The sequence below is a fragment of the Ahaetulla prasina genome, chromosome 2 (genome assembly GCF_028640845.1).
Source record: "Ahaetulla prasina isolate Xishuangbanna chromosome 2, ASM2864084v1, whole genome shotgun sequence".
NCBI classification, from domain to species: domain Eukaryota; kingdom Metazoa; phylum Chordata; class Lepidosauria; order Squamata; family Colubridae; genus Ahaetulla; species Ahaetulla prasina.
The window spans coordinates 244,934,780-244,952,736 of NC_080540.1; the positions used below are offsets into that span (position 1 = coordinate 244,934,780).

General features: G+C 37.1%; 1 protein-coding gene across 3 annotated transcripts in view; it reads left to right on the forward strand.

Annotated features, from left to right (window-relative positions):
• Positions 1–656: 656 nt before the first annotated feature.
• C2H5orf63 (chromosome 2 C5orf63 homolog) overlaps positions 657–17,957 on the forward strand; it is a 31,004-nt gene continuing 13,703 nt past the window's right edge. The window contains exons 1-3 of one of the 3 annotated variants that reach the window (XM_058166477.1): positions 688–744; positions 8,849–8,907; positions 13,599–13,716. In XM_058166477.1, coding sequence (XP_058022460.1) covers positions 13,606–13,716 — 111 coding nt within the window. In that variant the 5' untranslated portion in view covers positions 688–744; positions 8,849–8,907; positions 13,599–13,605. Of the gene's footprint in view, positions 745–8,848; positions 8,908–10,182; positions 10,704–13,598; positions 13,717–17,957 lie in introns of those variants that run through there. The other 2 variants (XM_058166476.1, XM_058166475.1) reach the window with 2 other exon arrangements.

Genomic DNA, 17,957 nt, shown 5'->3' on the forward strand with positions numbered 1-17,957 from the left:
AAAATACAGACGAGTAGCACACACAACATGTGGGATTAGAGAAAGCAGGATCTTGTACGCAAGTCAACAATAGTGTCCCATATGCTTGTGAAAAATATAAATATAATATAAACATAAAATGTACACCGAAAGCATATGCGACAAGACAAATTCCTTGTGTGTCCAATCACACTTGGCCAATAAAAAATTCTGTTCTGTTCTGTTCTATTCTAAGGGGTCTCCAACCTTGGCAACTGTAAGCCTGGCAGACTTCAACTCCCAGAATTCCCCAGCCAGCAAAGTTGAAGTCCTCCAGGCTTAAAGTTACCAAGGTTGGAGAGCCCTGTTCTAAATTCTCTTGAATCAAATCCACGCCACTGTCTTCCTTTGGGATGTTTTCGAAAGTTAGCCCAATTATCTTTTAAAAGCGTTGGCAATTGTTTTGAAAAATGCGTCATTAAAACGGACATAGCACCCCAGCCGCAACTACAACCGCCCACCAGATCAGCGTCTTCGAGGGGCAAGTTTGCAACTCGAATCAAACTTGTATAGCGGTCGTTCAAACGGCAGCTTTAAATCACAGCAGAGCAGAAATCCTCTAGCCGCGACAACTTCAGAGTCTTAAGCCCATAGAAGTAGGAAAAGGGAAGAGGATGCCTCTAGATTCTACCCTAATCGTATCTCTAGATGCTTTTCAGGAAGTTGAACAAAGAGAGCAGGCGATCGCTCGCTGCTTGCGTCTCGAACGGGCTCAGCTTGTCAAAGGTTGGTCTTTTGATAGGAAGGACTCGTTCTTTTCTAATAATGCAGCTAAGACTGATCGGACTCTTATTGGTGGTTTCTAGACGATGTGTGAATCCAGTGTTTTTCAGTCTAATCGACCTTCAGATGGGTGACTTTAACACCCAGAATTCCCTAGCCAGGAGCATAACACGGCTTACTGTATTGCACGTTTGGCCATAACATGTTCATTTATTCATTTATTTGTAAGCCCACCCTTATTTTTACAAATTAATAAAAACAATTGGATCTCAGTACAGAATGTGGATAGAATGTGGTTCATATTTGGATGATGCATATAAAAATATCCACTTTTCCAGTTTTATTCCTGTACCCTGATATAACCTGAGTATTGTCTTTACCTGTAGGCTTTAGCCCAGAGATCTTCAAACTTGGCAGCTTTAAGACTTGTGGACTTCAACTCCCAGAAGGAGAATTCTGGAAGTTGAAGTCCACAAGTCTTAAAGCTGCCAAGTTTGAAGACCTCTGTTCTAGCCTGATCACAAAAATGTACAGATCCGAAGAAGATCTGTGATTGGAACTTGTATGTGTGTGCTATACAACCAAACTACTAAAAATTGGAGCTAGACCAGGGAAGGTTGGAGAAATTAAATCTAAACCTGATCCCAGAATTGTATGGCTAAAATAAATGGAGTAGGTTTTCAGAAACTTAAAGTACAATTCTTTAAATTTCTAGAAAAACAGATAAAAGTGCGATAATCAACCATTAAAAATATTATTTATTTTTAAGTCATTTCATCATTTGAGTTGCCTTTAAAATAATAAATAATACTGATGTTTTGGGAAAGAAACTTATTTCTCCACCTGACCTTTTTATTTATTTAATTATTTATCGAGAACGTATTAGGTAATTTATATAATTATAAGCATGAGTTGAATACATAAAATAGATACAAGTAGAGAAAACATTAGAATAGAATAGAATAGAATAGAATAGAATAGAATAGAATAGAATAGAATAGAATTTTTTATTGGCCAAGTGTGATTGGACACACAAGGAATTTGTCTTGGTGCATATGCTCTCAGTGTACATAAAAGAAAAGATACGTTCATCAAGGTACAACATTTACAACACAAATGATGGTCAGTATATCAATATAAATCATAAGGGTTACCAGCAACAAAGTTATAGTCATACAGTCATAAGTCGAAAGAGATTGGTGATGGGAACGATGAGAAGATTAATAGTAGTGCAGATTTAGTAACTAGTTTGACAGTGTTGAGGGAATTATTTGTTTAGCAGAGTGATGACCTTCGGGAAAAAATTGTTCTTGTGTCTAGTTGTTCTGGTGTGCAGTGCTCTATAGCGTCGTTTTGAGGGTAGGAGTTGAAACCGTTTATGTCCAGGATGCGAGGGATCTGTAAATATTTTCACGGCCCTCTTCTTGATTTGTGCAGTATACAGGTCCTCAATGGAAGGCAGGTTGGTAGCAATTATTTTTTCTGCACTTCTAATTATCCTCTGAAGTCTGTGTCTTTCTTGTTGGGTTGCAGAACCGAACCAGACAGTTATAGAGGTGCAAATGACAGACTCAATAATTCCTCTGCAGAACTGAATCAGCAGCTCCTTGGGCAGTTTGAGCTTACTGAGTTGGCGCAAAAAGAACATTCTTTGTTGTCCTTTTTTGATGATGTTTTTGATGTTAGCTGTCCATTTTAGATCTTGCGATATGATAGAACCTAGAAATTTAAAGGTTTCAATACTGTGTTGTCTAGTATTGTGAGAGGTGGAAGTATGGAAGGGTTTCTCCTAAAGTCTACCACCATTTCTACGGTTTTGAGTGTGTTCAGTTCCAGATTGTTTTGGTTGCACCACAAGGCTAGTCATTCAACCTCTCGTCTATATGCGGATTCGTCATTGTCTCAAATGAGACCGATCACTGTTGTGTCATCTGCGAACTTCAGTACCTTAACAGATGGATTGTTGGAGATGCAGTCATTGGTATACAGAGAGAAGAGAAGTGGGGAGAGCACACAGCCTTGGGGGGCCCCTGTGCTAATTGTACAGGTATTTGATGTGATCTTGCTTAGCTTCACCTGCTGCTTCCTGTTTGTTAGGAAGCTTGTGATCCACTTACAAGTCTGTTCCGGTACCTGTAGCTGGTTTAGCTTAGTTAGAAGAGTGTCTGGAATGATGGTATTGAATGCTGAACTAAAGTCTACAAAGAGGACCCTTGCATAGGTCTTTGGAGACTCAAGATGTTGTAGGATGTAGTGCAGAGCCATATTAACAGCATCATCTGTTGATCTATTTGCTCGGTATGCAAATTGCAAGGGGTCTAACAGCGGATCCGTGATGGTTTTCAAGTAGGAAAGCACTAGCCTTTTAAAGGTTTTCATGACTACAGATGTTAAAGCAACTGGTCTGTAGTCATTCAATTCCTTGATGATGGGCTTCTTCGGCACTGGGATGATGGTAGAGCGTTTGAAGCAAGAAGGAACATAGCACATCTCTAGTGATTTATTGAAAATAAATTTATTAGGACAGGGATGGTAGGCATGCTGGTGCTCTTATGCACGCCTCTACATACCTCTTAGGAATGGGGTGAGGTCAACACTAGAAAGTCATAGGTTAAAATTTGGGCGGTTTTGGGATGAAACCACAGAGTCAGGTAGTGCATTCCAGGCATTGACCACTCTATTGCTGAAGTCATATTTTCTGCATTCGAGTTGTACATTTATACCTGTACATTTTCTTGGATTAGGCTAGTATCTTTTGGAAAGCAATGTTCAATTCTTGTTGGATTAGCGTTCAAGAATGAAATGGAAAAGTTGGTAACCCAGATATCTTTTATATATGTCAATGTTTTTCTTAAACAGTTTCTGAATCGTCTATTAGCCACAGTCTGGACTTCAATCCAATACTTTGAATACATAATAAATTATATTATGGCTTAAGTTTGATGACTTTCTGGTCAATGGAATAAAACTAAGAGGATGGGTGGTTCTTATAGGATCTGGAACCACAAACTACTCAACTCCCAAAAATTTTAATCTCTTTAAATTAGAATAGTTCTTCCCAGTGAGCATTATGACAGTGAGTCACCAGGACATAGTTACATGGTAGTTACCAGAAATCTTGAATTCAGAAATAATCAGTAGCAGCAATGAATTTGTCTCCATTTTCTAAAGAATAGAGGAAGCTATGGTTCACTAGTTTGTCATATACTAATGTATCTTTCAGCACTGGCAGTGTACATTTTTCATAACAGCAAAAAAAAGCTGTGCCTTTTCTTAGGGACTAATAGCAAAGACCTTTTGCTGTCTGAGGCCAACCATGCTTTACCCCCAAATCCTTCTAGCCAAGGGTTTTTTTTGTTTTTAGTATATGGGAATGGAAAACAGCAGTGGTGAAATCCAAATTTTTTTACTACTGGTTCTGTGGTGTGGCTTGGTGGGCATGGCAGGAGAAGGATACTGCAAAATCTTCATTTCCACCCCACTCCTGGGGGAAAGATATTGCAAAATCTCCATTCCCACCCCACTCTGGGGCCAGCCAGAGGTGGTATTTGCCGGTTCTCCGAACTGCTCAAAATTTCCGCTACCGGTTCTCCAGAATCTGTCAGAACCTGCTGGATTTCACCCCTGGAAAATCTTCAATCACATGTCCTAACCACTGATAGTAATGTTACAATGATACCAAATAACAATTCCCTGTCTTTCAGAATCTGCTATCTGCCGCAATCATTGTATTTGATTTCATGTCTGAATTTTTATTACGTTTTATTGTAACATAAAAATATAGAAAAACGAAAGAAAGAGAAAAGTGCAAAGAGGGAAAAGTAGCTATTTACTCTACTTCATGGTAGGAGCAGCCCTTGAACAGAAAAAATCTGTAATCAAGTTCTCAGTTCAGAGTTGTGGGGAATAAATTAAGAATTGTGGATTGGCCTGGCTAAAGAACATGCTGCCTTGCTTCCAAAACAGATTTGGGAGTCACAATAAGATGGGTTGATGATGAAATAAGAAAAATTGTAGCCAAGTATTATATTCATGATTTATTAGACTGCATGGCCCTTCTTTTTAACCTCTCATTAGCCCAATCTTGCTACAGATAGTTTCCTGAGATATCTGAAATGGAAAATCATGGTTTAAGTACTGGTAACAGATTAAAATATAGTTAATGAGACCAGCTACAACCAATAACTTTTTTTTTTTGCATGGTAGTATTAGAAGTTACGGTGCCTATACATTCTCTTTTTGAAAAGATAAAATTGATTTTTAAATTTTGATATGAAATACCAACCATATTTTAAATCTTAAGGAGTGAGTATGAGAGTGTGTGTGTGTATCTGTGTGTAGGGCAGTTGACCAAGAAGGTCACATATCACAGCAAAATTATAATCTGTTCAGATGTGCTAAAGAAGAGTAGAAGTAAATCTTTCCAAGAGGAGGAAGTTCTGAGCTGCAGAAGTAGGACTGAACAGAATGATTAAAATAATTGTAGAGAAGCTTAGACAAACGTGCTTCTGATTTATTATTCAGGAAAAGAGGAGCTAGCATGTAAAATAGAGGATCTGTATAATAGATTAATAATTCTATGGTTAAATTCATGGAACATTTTAATTTTTATACTTTCAATTATAGTAAATCATTGTGTATTATATCACTATTTTTCTTGCTATGAAATATGAATAGATCAACTGATCATTGTACAATAAATGATTTTTTTAATTGCTCCAATGAAGAACTTTCTATTCTTTTTTTAACATTTTATATTTGATTGTATTATATCTAACTATCATGACCTTGAAGTACCACATAGAAGAAATAAATATAGTATGGTGTCGTTCACTAACGCTCCAAACTTTGTTGAACCCCAAATTGATTCAGCTCCAATACTCTTATCTACTACAGCCTTAGTATTTTAGTATAAACTTTTATCTTTTACTCAGTCATTAAGAGGGCTACCTTGAAAAGGAGATTTTGTATTTACATAACACGTTTATCAATGTTATGACATCTGTACAGTTAGAAAATAAAAAACTTGTTTCCATCTAGTGGTCATCCATATTTTTACAGGCCAAATACAGCAATAATCAGTATAGGGCACGGGTATCAAACTTGCCGCATCATGTTGCCGCCACGTGATGTATCGTGTAATCCAGGGGTCTCCAACCTTGGTAACTTTAAGCCTGGAGGACTTCAACTTCCAGAATGCCCCAGCAAGTTTTGCTGGCTGGGGAATTCTGGGAGTTGAAGTCCGCCAGGCTTAAAGTTGCCATGGTTGGAAAGCCTTGGCGTAATCTCCATTTCCCAATAGTATTTTGTACAATGTGCACATAACTAAGGGTAATTATTCTTGATCAAATGATATTTGCTTATAGTAGCATCTATGCACACTCAGTAGTGATTGTGTATCTATATAGTGAATGTCATTTCTGCTATGTAATATTTGACTGAGATTTCTTATATCATTCTCTGAAGAGGAAAGAACCATAGTATTGAAAAGAAAACAGTATGCTGCTTCATAATCAGAGGGGGCAATAAATAGGATTTTAATTCTCATGTTTTAGATTACAATTCTTCAATCAAAAAAGCATTATAGTTCATTTATACTGTTTATGAACTTAATTCAAATATAACAGTAGACTAGGGATGGACAACTTGTACAGGTATTTCTCAACGTACAACTACTTGTTTAGTGACTGTTTAAAGCTGTGATGGACACCCCCCCCAGCAGCAGCCCAGGGATGTCCACTTGCCCTCCTAGAGCACTGCCGCCACCCCTCTCAGCCCCAGCTCAGCGTCTGCATTTTCACCAAGGGCTGCCCACCCACCCACTGGCCAGGACGGACCTCAGAAGGCAAGCGGGAGTGGGGAACTGCCGGGAAGGCAGTGTGGAAGGCAGACAAGCATGGCAGGCTCCCTTCCCTGCAGCTCCCTTCCCCACAGCCCTGCCATGCTTGGCTGTCTTCCACGTGGCCTTCCGCTTGCCTGTCTTTGCAAGCTGGCCACGGGGATGCCGGGAAGGCCATGTGGAAAGCAGGGGAGCATGGCAGGACTGCGGGTCATGGACTGGTTTGGGGGCGTGGCCAGCCAGTGATTGCTACCGGTTCGGTGAACTAGTCCCAATCTCCGCTATCGATTCTCCCGAACTGGTCCGAACCAGTAGCATTTCACCCCTGATTCAAAGTGGAGGAGAAGTTGTTTATAGGATGGCTAACTAGAAACAGAAGCATGCCTGTATCTGCTCCTCCCATCTTCTTTCACCATATCTTGGAAAAGCAGATTCTAAGCATTCATTCATTCTATTTTAATTAATCACCGCTTGTCATTTCATCCTAGGAATCCTACTGAAACCAGGGTCAGAACCAGGGGTAAAATGCTCCCGGATCGGACCAGATTGCGCAATCTGGTAGCGATGGTGGCTGCTGGTTCGGAGGACCAGTAGCAAAAATCCCTGGCCCCGTCCCCCCACCTCTGCTGAGTTGCACCATCTGCAGAGGTTTTTTGTTTTTTTTTTACTTTTAAAAGCTGGTTTTGCTTCAGCCGAAACAGGCCTTTAAAAGTAAAAAAAAAAGCCTTTGAGGATCCCACCCCTCAGCTGAGATCAGCAAAGACTCCAAACTTCTCCTCTGGTGATCTCACCTGAGTTCCTCATCAACAGAACCTTACTTGTGCTCTTACTTGTAGAAAAGAGTAGAGATTCTAGGGCACTTACCTGATTACTGATGAACGCATGGCTCTTTTTCCAGCCCAAAAGCAGTTTCAGTTTCAGCCAGACAGAATCAATCGCTCAGCTAATCTATTTCCTCGGTGATCAACTGGCTGGCTTTGCTGGCTGAGGAACTCTGGGATTTGAAGTCCACAATAAAATAAAATAATAAAATAAAATATTTGTGCAGCTTTCTGAGATTTGGTGTGTTTCTGTAGTGTTTCACTCTAACTACACAAACCCACAAAATCTCAGAAAGCTGTATGTGGCATATTGTGTGGGTGTGTGTGTGTGTTAGTTGTGTGTGTATAAAGTGTGAAAGTTGGTTTTTGAGCTTTTTGTGGCTGAATGAAGTGTGAAGTGCAGCTGCTTTTATATTGTGGGTGAGTCAGTTGTGTTGTGTTGTGTGTGTGCAAAGTGTGAAAGTTGGTGTTTGAGCTTTTTGTGGCTGTGTGAAGTATGAAGTGCAGCTGCTTTTACATTGTATGTGAGTCAGTTGTGTTGTGTTGTGTTGTGTTGTGTGTTAAGTGGGAAAATTGGTTTTTGGTACCTCTTATTGTTTTTTTATACTTTGTTTATTATTTTTATTATTTATTGTTATTGGCCACACCCACCAATTAAGCCACACCCACAGAACCGGTAGGAAAAAAATTTAGATTTTACCCCTGATCAGAACCATGATCTGTTTTTATCTTGCAGTAAGCTAGTTAATGTTTTGAGGATTTTTATTTATTTATTTATTTATTTATTTATTTTATTTGTCACAACAGTATATATAAGCATAAGCATGAGATAACTATACGATATATAAGCATATATATAATCATAAGTATGCTATAACTATATGAAATTGGATACAATCAAAGGGAACATTAGGACAGGAACGGTAGGCACGTAGGTGCTCTTATGTACGCCCCTTACAGACCTCTTAAGAATGGTGTGAGGTCAATAGTAGATAGTTTTTGGTTAAAGCTTTGGGGATTTTGGGAAGAGATGCCTGCTGCTCCTTTGAACGTATTTTTCTTCAATGGAGGTTGCTTTATATGCTGCTGGAAAATTCTGGGAATCAAAGTCCCCACATCTTAAAGTTGCCAAGTTTGGGAAACAGTGTTTTATAAGACCACAATTTCATCCTAATATACATAAAACCAGGCACACACAGGCTGATAAACACATTCAGACATTACATTTTAAACTATATATAAAACTCTTATTTTTCTAGAGTGATTACTGCTACTCTGTAGGCTCTAACAGTTATTCTTTTGTTTTGTTTAATGTCCTTGGACCAAAAAAAATCCATAGCCTTTGGTCTTCTGTTCAATTAACATACTTCCCATGTGCCTATGACTTTATAGGTGTCCGTTATGGGTAAGATACGGTAGAATAATTCCTTTTTGTTTTTCTGGTTAGTTTCCATGTTCCTGATGTTACCTCAAAAATATGGAATTGATAATTTGAGAAAGAATTGGGTAAGAAACAAATGCTATGACTTGAGTTGATGAAATCTTTTAAGTGAACTTAAGTTTATGTTATCTGATAGCTTCTGTGTCCTTCACCTGTTATTAATATGCATTTTAAATAGTTGGTCTACCAGTCAAGTTTTTGTCTGTAGCTATGTACCATAGCAATACAGATAAGATTTTATAAAAAAGAAATAATTTTTTGCCCAATCCCAGGCATTATAATTAATAAGGTGATTGGTAAATATACCACACTTCAACAGCTGGTAGGTCCTAGACACACCTGGCCTATATCAGAAGCTTCTCCAGGGCTACTGACTAGAAAGTCAGGAAATGTCTTTGAAAAAGAGTGTCAAACTGCATCTATTGTGCTGTCAAAAAAACAGCAGAGCTGCTGTCATCAAGGATCAAGCTTGAATTGAGGGCATCTTTATTTTTACCATTTGTGTTTAGAGCTGTTACAGCCATTATTTTGTAGCTCTGGAAATGTGTTTTTTTTTTTTTTAAATCCTAATTAAAAATGGGCAACTGAGAAATTAGACATATTTATCTCTTAATATTACAGACAATTAATTCATCTAAATTGTACTTGGCTGTTCTTATTTAATAATACAAAAGGGGATTTATTGCTTTGCTCTTCATCCTGGAATATAGCACTGGCCAAAAGTTTTCCCCCCATTCTATATTATGTTTGTATGATGAATGTTATGGTTGTTTTCCAAAATGATAAATGAGAAAAAGATGCCAGCAGCCCCTGCAGGTGTTGTTTTATGGTAATTGAGATTTATAACACACTTTATCCATATATATTCAGAATTACGATTGAAACAAGGTTAAATGATACTTATGTGAAACTAGTAAAATAATTCTTACTTGATACTCTTAAGTATTAAGAGTCTTTCTTCACAGTTGGTTTCTTTTCCAATTAATACACTGCAGGGTTTTTTAAAAATATCTGCATGTTTCTGCTAGAATTATATTATCTCTCCATGCTTATATAGAACACAATTATGTTCCCAAGATCCAGATGACAGCCAGGAAGACATTTTTCTCAACCTGGGAAACATCCAGATGTCTGGAATTTCAACTCCCAGAATACCCTGATTGCATAATGGTAGAGGAATTCTAGAAATGGATGTCCATGCTACTAGAGGGTGCCCAGGTTATTCTAAGGTGTTGCAGATTATCTCTCCTTTTAGATGAGCAGTCAAAACTGGTTTCTATTAGCTGCCATCAGTATTAAATGTGAATTGAAAGGCAGCCTATGAATCAATAAATACACCAGTGCTAGTACAACCTGTCTTCCCAGCCTCCATCCCCACCCCCCTTTTCAATGAAATGATGGAACTGTACAAAATTGCCGCAAATCGTCTTAGAGCAGCTTGGAGACAAAGTTGCGCTGTGGTTCATCACACTTAAGTCAAAGATAATTGTATCTAACATTTGTGTAAAACAGACCCTGAAGATCATGTGATAAGAGGCAGTTCAAGGCTGAATCGAACAATCTCCATAAAGAGCTATTGTTGCTTTTCATTTATAATTGCTCATAATCTATCATTGTTGTTCTGGTTTTGCTTTCAACATTCCAATGCTTTTATAAAAGCTCTACTTACGTGGGAACTTACGACCTGCATTTTATTCTGCTTTATTTGCCTATTTAAATGTTCCTATATCCCCCCACTTATATCCTTTTTGGATTTCAGTGTGATGCATAATGATAATAGTAAAAAACCCTACTGAAAGTGAATACCAAACAAAGACTAAGATCCGCAATAATAAACTTCCAATATATTCAACATGCCCAGGTAAGTAAAATTACTTTTGCCTGACTATGAAGTTTATACTATCACTCTCCCACATATATCTCTGAAGAAAGAATTCCAAGACTAAGATATTCTCAGTGGGAAAAAAAGAGAGAAAGATTGTTTCCAAGTAGTACTCCTATCCGCCTTTGGCTACAAGCCAAACCCAAGGTGAAAATACTTGATGGTGGCAAAGTCATTTCTTTGTTATTATTGTCTAGTTTCTGTTTAACTGCCACCTGTTTTCTGTGGTCTTCGTTTGTTGTTCCTCCACTTTTGTCTTTTTGTCTCTGTGTTTTCTCTTTCATCTTTCTTCCTAGAAGTTTCTTTTCTTGCTTGCTTCATAGGCTGTTTTTTCAAACTCATCATATTCTTGTAACCATTGTGTTTGATATGAATTTCTATGTAGCTTGGTTGTATATTGGGATTTTGGGGAACTGCCTAAAGTTGGTTTTTGTGCATCTTAAAGCCATTGCCAAAGCAGTAAAAGATTTCAGCTTTAAAAAATTTGTCTCACCAAATGACAGATGGTTAAAGTGTCATATTTAGTCTACTAACACTATAAAGAAGAATTATACCGCAGTTTAATTTTTACCCTTACAATGACGTCTCATTATAATTTTATTTCTGTCCAACATCTTAAATAAACTAAAATTAATTAGTTCCTGATATTATTTTAGTAATGTCGTGTATCCAATCTATTTGAATTTCTTGAATGTCACTTGTATTTGGCCTAACTGACCCTTGAGGACCAAACATTTATGAGAAATTTCTCTTCCAATAAAAGTATTTTTTTAAGGGAAAACTTCATATGTTTAGCTCATTATTAAATGTGGCTAAATGTTTAATTTTTGTGCAATTAGAAAGATTTCAAAGTGTTGTAGAACAGCAACTGGGCACAGAATATTGATCTTTGTAACTAAAGAATAGTGATATGGAGGCTGATCAAGATATATTATGGGACCCCTGTAATTCTTGACTCCAAGTGTTCTTATGTAGTGGTAATACTATTAAAGAACAGATTTAGTTGCTGATATATTCTGGTATTCTCGTCCATCTCAAGAAGAATTAATCTTTTTTACTCTTTCTTATTATGCAAATCCTCATTTTATAGTCACCTGAATGTATATGGAAATGTTATATAAAGAAATAGCATAAATCATTAGTCATTTCCTCTAAGGAAACTGACCTCTCCGTAAAAACCCTTGAAAATGATGTGTGTGAGTAAGAAAGTCATCACAATATATCATACAAGATAGAAGAGAAAGAGCAGTGAGTAATTGGACTATAATTTAACATGATCCACAGTTCTAATAATCTGTTCACCAATCCTATCCATTTCATTTGTGACTCCAGTGTCAATACAAACCAGAGGTAACTAGATTTATCCACGTTACAGATTGTATTGTATGATGCTTATCAATAGTGTAATCAAACTGTAGATAGGTAGACATAAGCCATAATCCATCACAGAATTAGACGTGCTTTAAATGTGAATTTCAAAATAAAAGAGAGGGAGGATAACAATCTCAGTTGAAGTAAGAGACTAGGCCCACTAAAATGAATGGCTGCAAATTGTTGCAATCTTAAATATATCTGTTAAGATTTATGTCCCAATAGACAAACTGTGACTTACATCCAAACAGAGAGGCATAAAATAGATTGTTTCAAGATATTTCTTCTAAATGTGGGAAGCAGCACATAAACAAAGGAATAAATAAGATTGCCCTGTAAGATTGAAATCTTACATACATTTCCTTAGAGGAAAGTCTTATTTACTGGAACTTATTTCAAGGCAGATATCTACGGAATTGCACTGCAAATGAATATAATTCTTTTGGACTATAATTATAATCTTTATAAAGTGTAGCTTCATGTTTGATTTCAGATACATAGTTTTTTAAGAAAAGACATTTAAACAAGCCAACAATAAATATTTTCATACATTAAGTAACTGCTGCTTCCTCATCCACAATGTTATCTTCAAGTTTTTAAGTAACATTACAGAATAATTTCATCTGGTCTGTGGTGGGTTTTTTTTTTTGGTATACTTGCCATATATAAATAGTTCTTGATGTACAACGGTTCATTAGTGATCATTCAAAGTTACAGCGGCACTGAAAAAAATGACTTATGTCCATTTTTCACACTTATGATTGTTGAGCATCCCTATAGTCACATGATCAAAATTGAGACACTTGGCAACTGACTCATATCTATCATGGTTGGAGTATCCCAGGGTCATGTGATCACCTTTTGTGACTTGCTGATAAGCAAATCCAATGGGGAAGCCAGATTCACTTAACAACCATGTTACTAACAACTGCAGTGATTCACTTAACAGCTGTGGTAAAATAGGGTAAGATCGTAAAATACGGCAAAACTCACTTCACAAATATCTCCCTTAGCAACATAAATTTTGAACTCAATTGTGGTTGCAAGTCAAGGATTAGCTGTACATGATTTGTATTTCAGTGAAATATAAAAGCAGCTGTCCACTGGAGTCATTTTGAAGAACTACCAAAACTGTATGTAAAGCAGTATAGTTAGATTAAGAGAGGTTCAAGGTAGAGCTCTTCTTCTGCTGCTAATAATGGCTAAGTCTTGTTTTGTTTTTGCTTGAAACAGTGCAATATGTTTGTATCACTGTGGTTTGTTAGTGAATTTAAAACAAGTCCTACAGCAAGAAAAATGTAATCATAAATTTAAATTCTGCTTATTCGATAATAAACATTCCCCCCCCCACAAATGTTGTGAAAATAATATACATTTGCATTTTTATTTTACACAGCTCCTTAAGCATCACTCTTGCATGGGACTGTCTACTGATACATAACTTATGATTTGTAATTAAAACGTATCTTATGCAATTAGAGAAATATTTTATTGTTTCAACAGGGCAAAGATGCTGTGGCTTCAAAGTTGGACCTTGCATCTCACAAATTATTCAAAACCACTTCAAAGGATGTTGTGTGAAGCCGGTGTTAAACTACCAGTGTTAACGTTGTTCACCAAGGTAAATACTAGTTGATCAAGTAAACCAAATAGGATGGCCTCAGATGCAAATTTAAAACAATAATGTTCAAATTGAATGCAACCCTCCACTGGCAGCTCTGGCTCATTGTTTTACGATAGCAGTATTTCTCAACCTTAGCCATTTTAAGATGTGCAGGCTTCAATTCTCAGAATTTCCTTAATCAGCATGCTGACTAGAGAATTTGGGGAGTTAAAGTCCACATGTCTTACGATGGCTAAGGTTGAGAAACGCTTAGAGAGAATCCTGCTACTACAGCTTGGAAGAATAAAAATAGGACAATGTATTTTCTGGCAGGAGCAAGATTATTACGTGTAGAATATTTTCAACAACACTACCCTGTTCCCCCCCAAATAAGTCTAGAAAATAAGTCCTAGCATGATTTTTCAGGATGCTCATAATATAAGCCCTACCCCCAAAATAAGCCCCAGTTAAGATTGTCAGCCAGATGAATGCATTTACTACCAAATTTCCCCCCAAAATAAGATTTAACCAGAAAATAATCCCTAATGCGTCTTTTGGAGCAAAAATTAATATAAGACCTGGGAAATATTGTGACTGACTTTTCAAAAGGAGTAATGAAGGAAAGACAGAGATTAATGCATCAAAAAAAATGGCAAGAGACAAAAGTATTATCCTTGAAACAAGGTTTTTTTGAAATATTAATAGACAAAAATATTAGTGTCCCGGAAAGACAATATGTGAGGAAGATCTGGAAGAAATGGGTTGATTATATGTTTTATATCTATCATAAAAGACTAGATATTTGGATCTATACTGGATTTTGACGAGGAAGGACTAAAGTTGAATAGATACTGTAATTTTCTGTATTGAAATTTTATAATGTGTTGCACTGAATTTTAAATAGAATATTCTCGAAAGATCTTATGTAAGAAAGACCTGGGGGAAAATTATATGGTTATAGAAGCTATAAGGGAGATATTCTCTGAATTGGATTGGATTTTTATGCTTTAGCTGGTTTTAAATACTTTAGGATTAATTTGTTCTATTGATTTATATATTTTATTACTGTTAATTGTTAAATTTTTTTTTTGGAAGGATTTTGGTTATGTTAGGAGGAAGTCAGAGCTAGAGAGGGAAAATTGGTATAATAGTTTTGGGGAAAAATTTTCTTAGCATACGTTTGTTTTATTTTTAACTATACTTTGTGCTTGTTCCGGGAAGTCAGGGGGGAGGGGGGAGGGTATTAGTGAAGGGAGGGGGGTTGGGGGGAAAGGGGGGGGATTATTTTTTTTTGTAAAACTTTTTGAATTTTTTTTTAAAAAAAGACCTGGTCTTTTTTCGGGAAAACATGGTAGGCTTATATCAGAAGCAGGCAAACTGGGGTTCTCAAAATAGTTTTGTATATCAGTTTCCATCACTACAGACATGTCTATGCTTGCAAAAATGGGAGCTGAGCTTGAGCAATATAACTGAGAGGGTCCTCATATCCATTTCATGCCTGAAGTTACTATATATAGCCCACTATACAAAACATTGTATAATGTTTGTGTGATTTGTATGATTGATTATGTAGTATTCCAAGATCTCAAGGGTCTTATTGAGTTACTACTCCATATTTCTAGTTTGACTGAGCCTGGATTCTTTAGTTTAAGGTCAGTCTGTATAGGGGCCGTAGCTCTAGTACTGAGTTATGATTCTTAAAGAAATGGTATTTGTGCTTCAGGTTGATTATTAGGAAGTTCAGTAACAGAGTTACCCTTATGCTGTATTTCTTGGTTTCTTTTTTAAAAAATTGGATTTATCTTCTCAGAAACTGGACCAGCCCAAAATAATTTACCATAAATAAACAAATATATTTCTCCGTGAGGCAAAGGATTTCATATGTTTCCCTCTTTTGCCTGTAGAAGCCAACGGAGTGATAGCTGAATGTAACTGTCAGCGTTCCAGAGAGCCCCAACTCCAATTAACTATTGGTAACTATCTTCAAAGCGCTCCATGGCATTGGGCCGGGATACTTACGGGACCGTCTACTGCCACCGATTGCCTCCCACCGACCCGTACGCTCTCACAGGGAGGGACTCCTCAGGGTGCCGTCAGCCAGGCAGTGCCGGCTGGCGACGCCCAGGGGAAGGGCCTTTTCTGTGGGGGCTCCCACCCTCTGGAATGAACTTCCCCCAGGACTTCGCCAACTTCCTGACCTTCGAACCTTTCGCCGCGAGCTTAAGACACATCTATTTATCTGCGCAGGACTGGACTAGAATTTTAAATTTGGTTTTAATGGGGTTTTACTATTTTATTGTGGTTTTAATATTCGGCCGTATTTAATAAGTTTTTTAAATTGGGGTTTTAACTTGTATTTATATTTATGTTTTACTTGGCTGTAAACCGCCCTGAGTCCCTTGGGAGATAGGGCGGTATAAAAATATGATTAAATAAATAAAGAAATAAAAAATAAATAAATAAAAACTCCAAGCCAAGCATTTCTCAAAGTTCCATTTATTAGAGTAGATATACTGGCACATCTGGGAAAACCCGAATCTGAGAGTTTCGGATTTTCCCTCAGTAAATCAAAACCCTAAATGTAGCTGAATGTAGCATTGTCCAAGAGATGCAATGGTTTACTTTACCTGGCAGTAACAGGCTAGTTTATAAAATGTGGGATAGGTCTTGTGGACCACCAAGTGTAGGTTCCAAGATCAGAGAGGAGCTGGAAGATCAGAAGGAACAGTGAATGATGTGCCACTGTGGTCCTTCATCTATTCTCTCAGATAATTCTCTTATTTCCTAATGGTAACAGTTGGTCTCAGTAGCCAAATATGCCCACATATTACTAAGTCACGTTTGCATATGATTATGCACTAGGACTGTGTTTTAGAGCATGCCGGGGTACAAGTGGAGCAAAACCTTCCCTGCTTTCTCTGAATAGACCAATCTCTATTATGGATGATTTCTTGGACTTTCAGCATTGATTGATCCTGCGGGTGTGTTCATTTCATATCATGAATAAAATTCCAAGAGAATGATAGGCAGACTATACTTCCAGTTGACTGTGCTCCTTTCTTGGAATTGGAATGATGCAAACCCTACAGTCCCTGCCCTTCAGCCACTGTGGCCTCTTGATCTTAGCAACCTCCCTCAAAATTTACATATAACTCATAGCTTGAGTTTGATTTGAAGGATTGCAGACTTTGCTAATGCCCTGGCATAGTCTCATGTACCCATTTTTGTTTTCAGATGTGAATCATTTCAAGCTCTGATATATATACAGTAGTGCATAAAGATTGGAGGTTGAAGCATTCTGGGTGTTTGTGTGAGTAGAAATCTGACTTGAGTGACTATTGAAGCAAGTTGAATAACTACAACAGAAGGCAGATTTGTTTATTCTTAATATTTTAAAGATACTTGCAAAGTCTAGCACCTAGCTAACTACATCCTATTGAGTAGAGCATCAAACAGCATGTGGTCTCTGTATGTTTGCTTGGGAAGAAAGGGAATGGAAGTGACCACAGATTACCAACAGGGAGAAAGGCAAAGAAGGGCACAAAGTAAATATTTAATTATCTAGATATCACTGTCCCCTTGTGCCATTGGATTTACACCTCCCACAATGAAGAAATATATTGATTGCATACAGTATTAGTTAATGAACCTTGATAACAGGATTAATATCTCAATTCAGTTCATTTGTGAGATAAATGTTTCTGTTCAGAAATAAACATTTTTAAAAGAAGGGGAAGAAATATGCAAAATATAATGGAGTTCAGCCTATTTTATTTAGCTGATGTGATTCAGGCAAGTCGAGCTAAATTTTTATTCTTACATATGATTGTAATATAACAAAGTTGTTTCAGTGCTAGTTATATATGTGGCTTATACTTAAATAGAAAAGAAATGATGAATAATGGTATGATGGGGATAGGGTCATTGTTAACTATGAAAAATAATGTTTTGCAAAGACTTAGCTATAGCACATGCTGAGTCTTAGCAGTCTGAAATTCAGTCAGCACCAAAGCTCGTTTAGGTGACTCATAAGGGCCAGTCACTCTTTTTCAGCCCAAGCTACTTCACATAATTGCTATTGTAAGAAAAAATAGGATGAGGAAGCATTATCCAGCAGCTGTATGATAGAAAAAAAGAGAGAGAAGGAAGGAAGGAAGGAAGGAAGGAAGGAAGGAAGGAAGGAAGGAAGGAAGGAAGGAAGGAAGGAAGGAAGGAAGGAAGAAAGAAAGAAAGAAAGAAAGAAAGAAAGAAAGAATTAC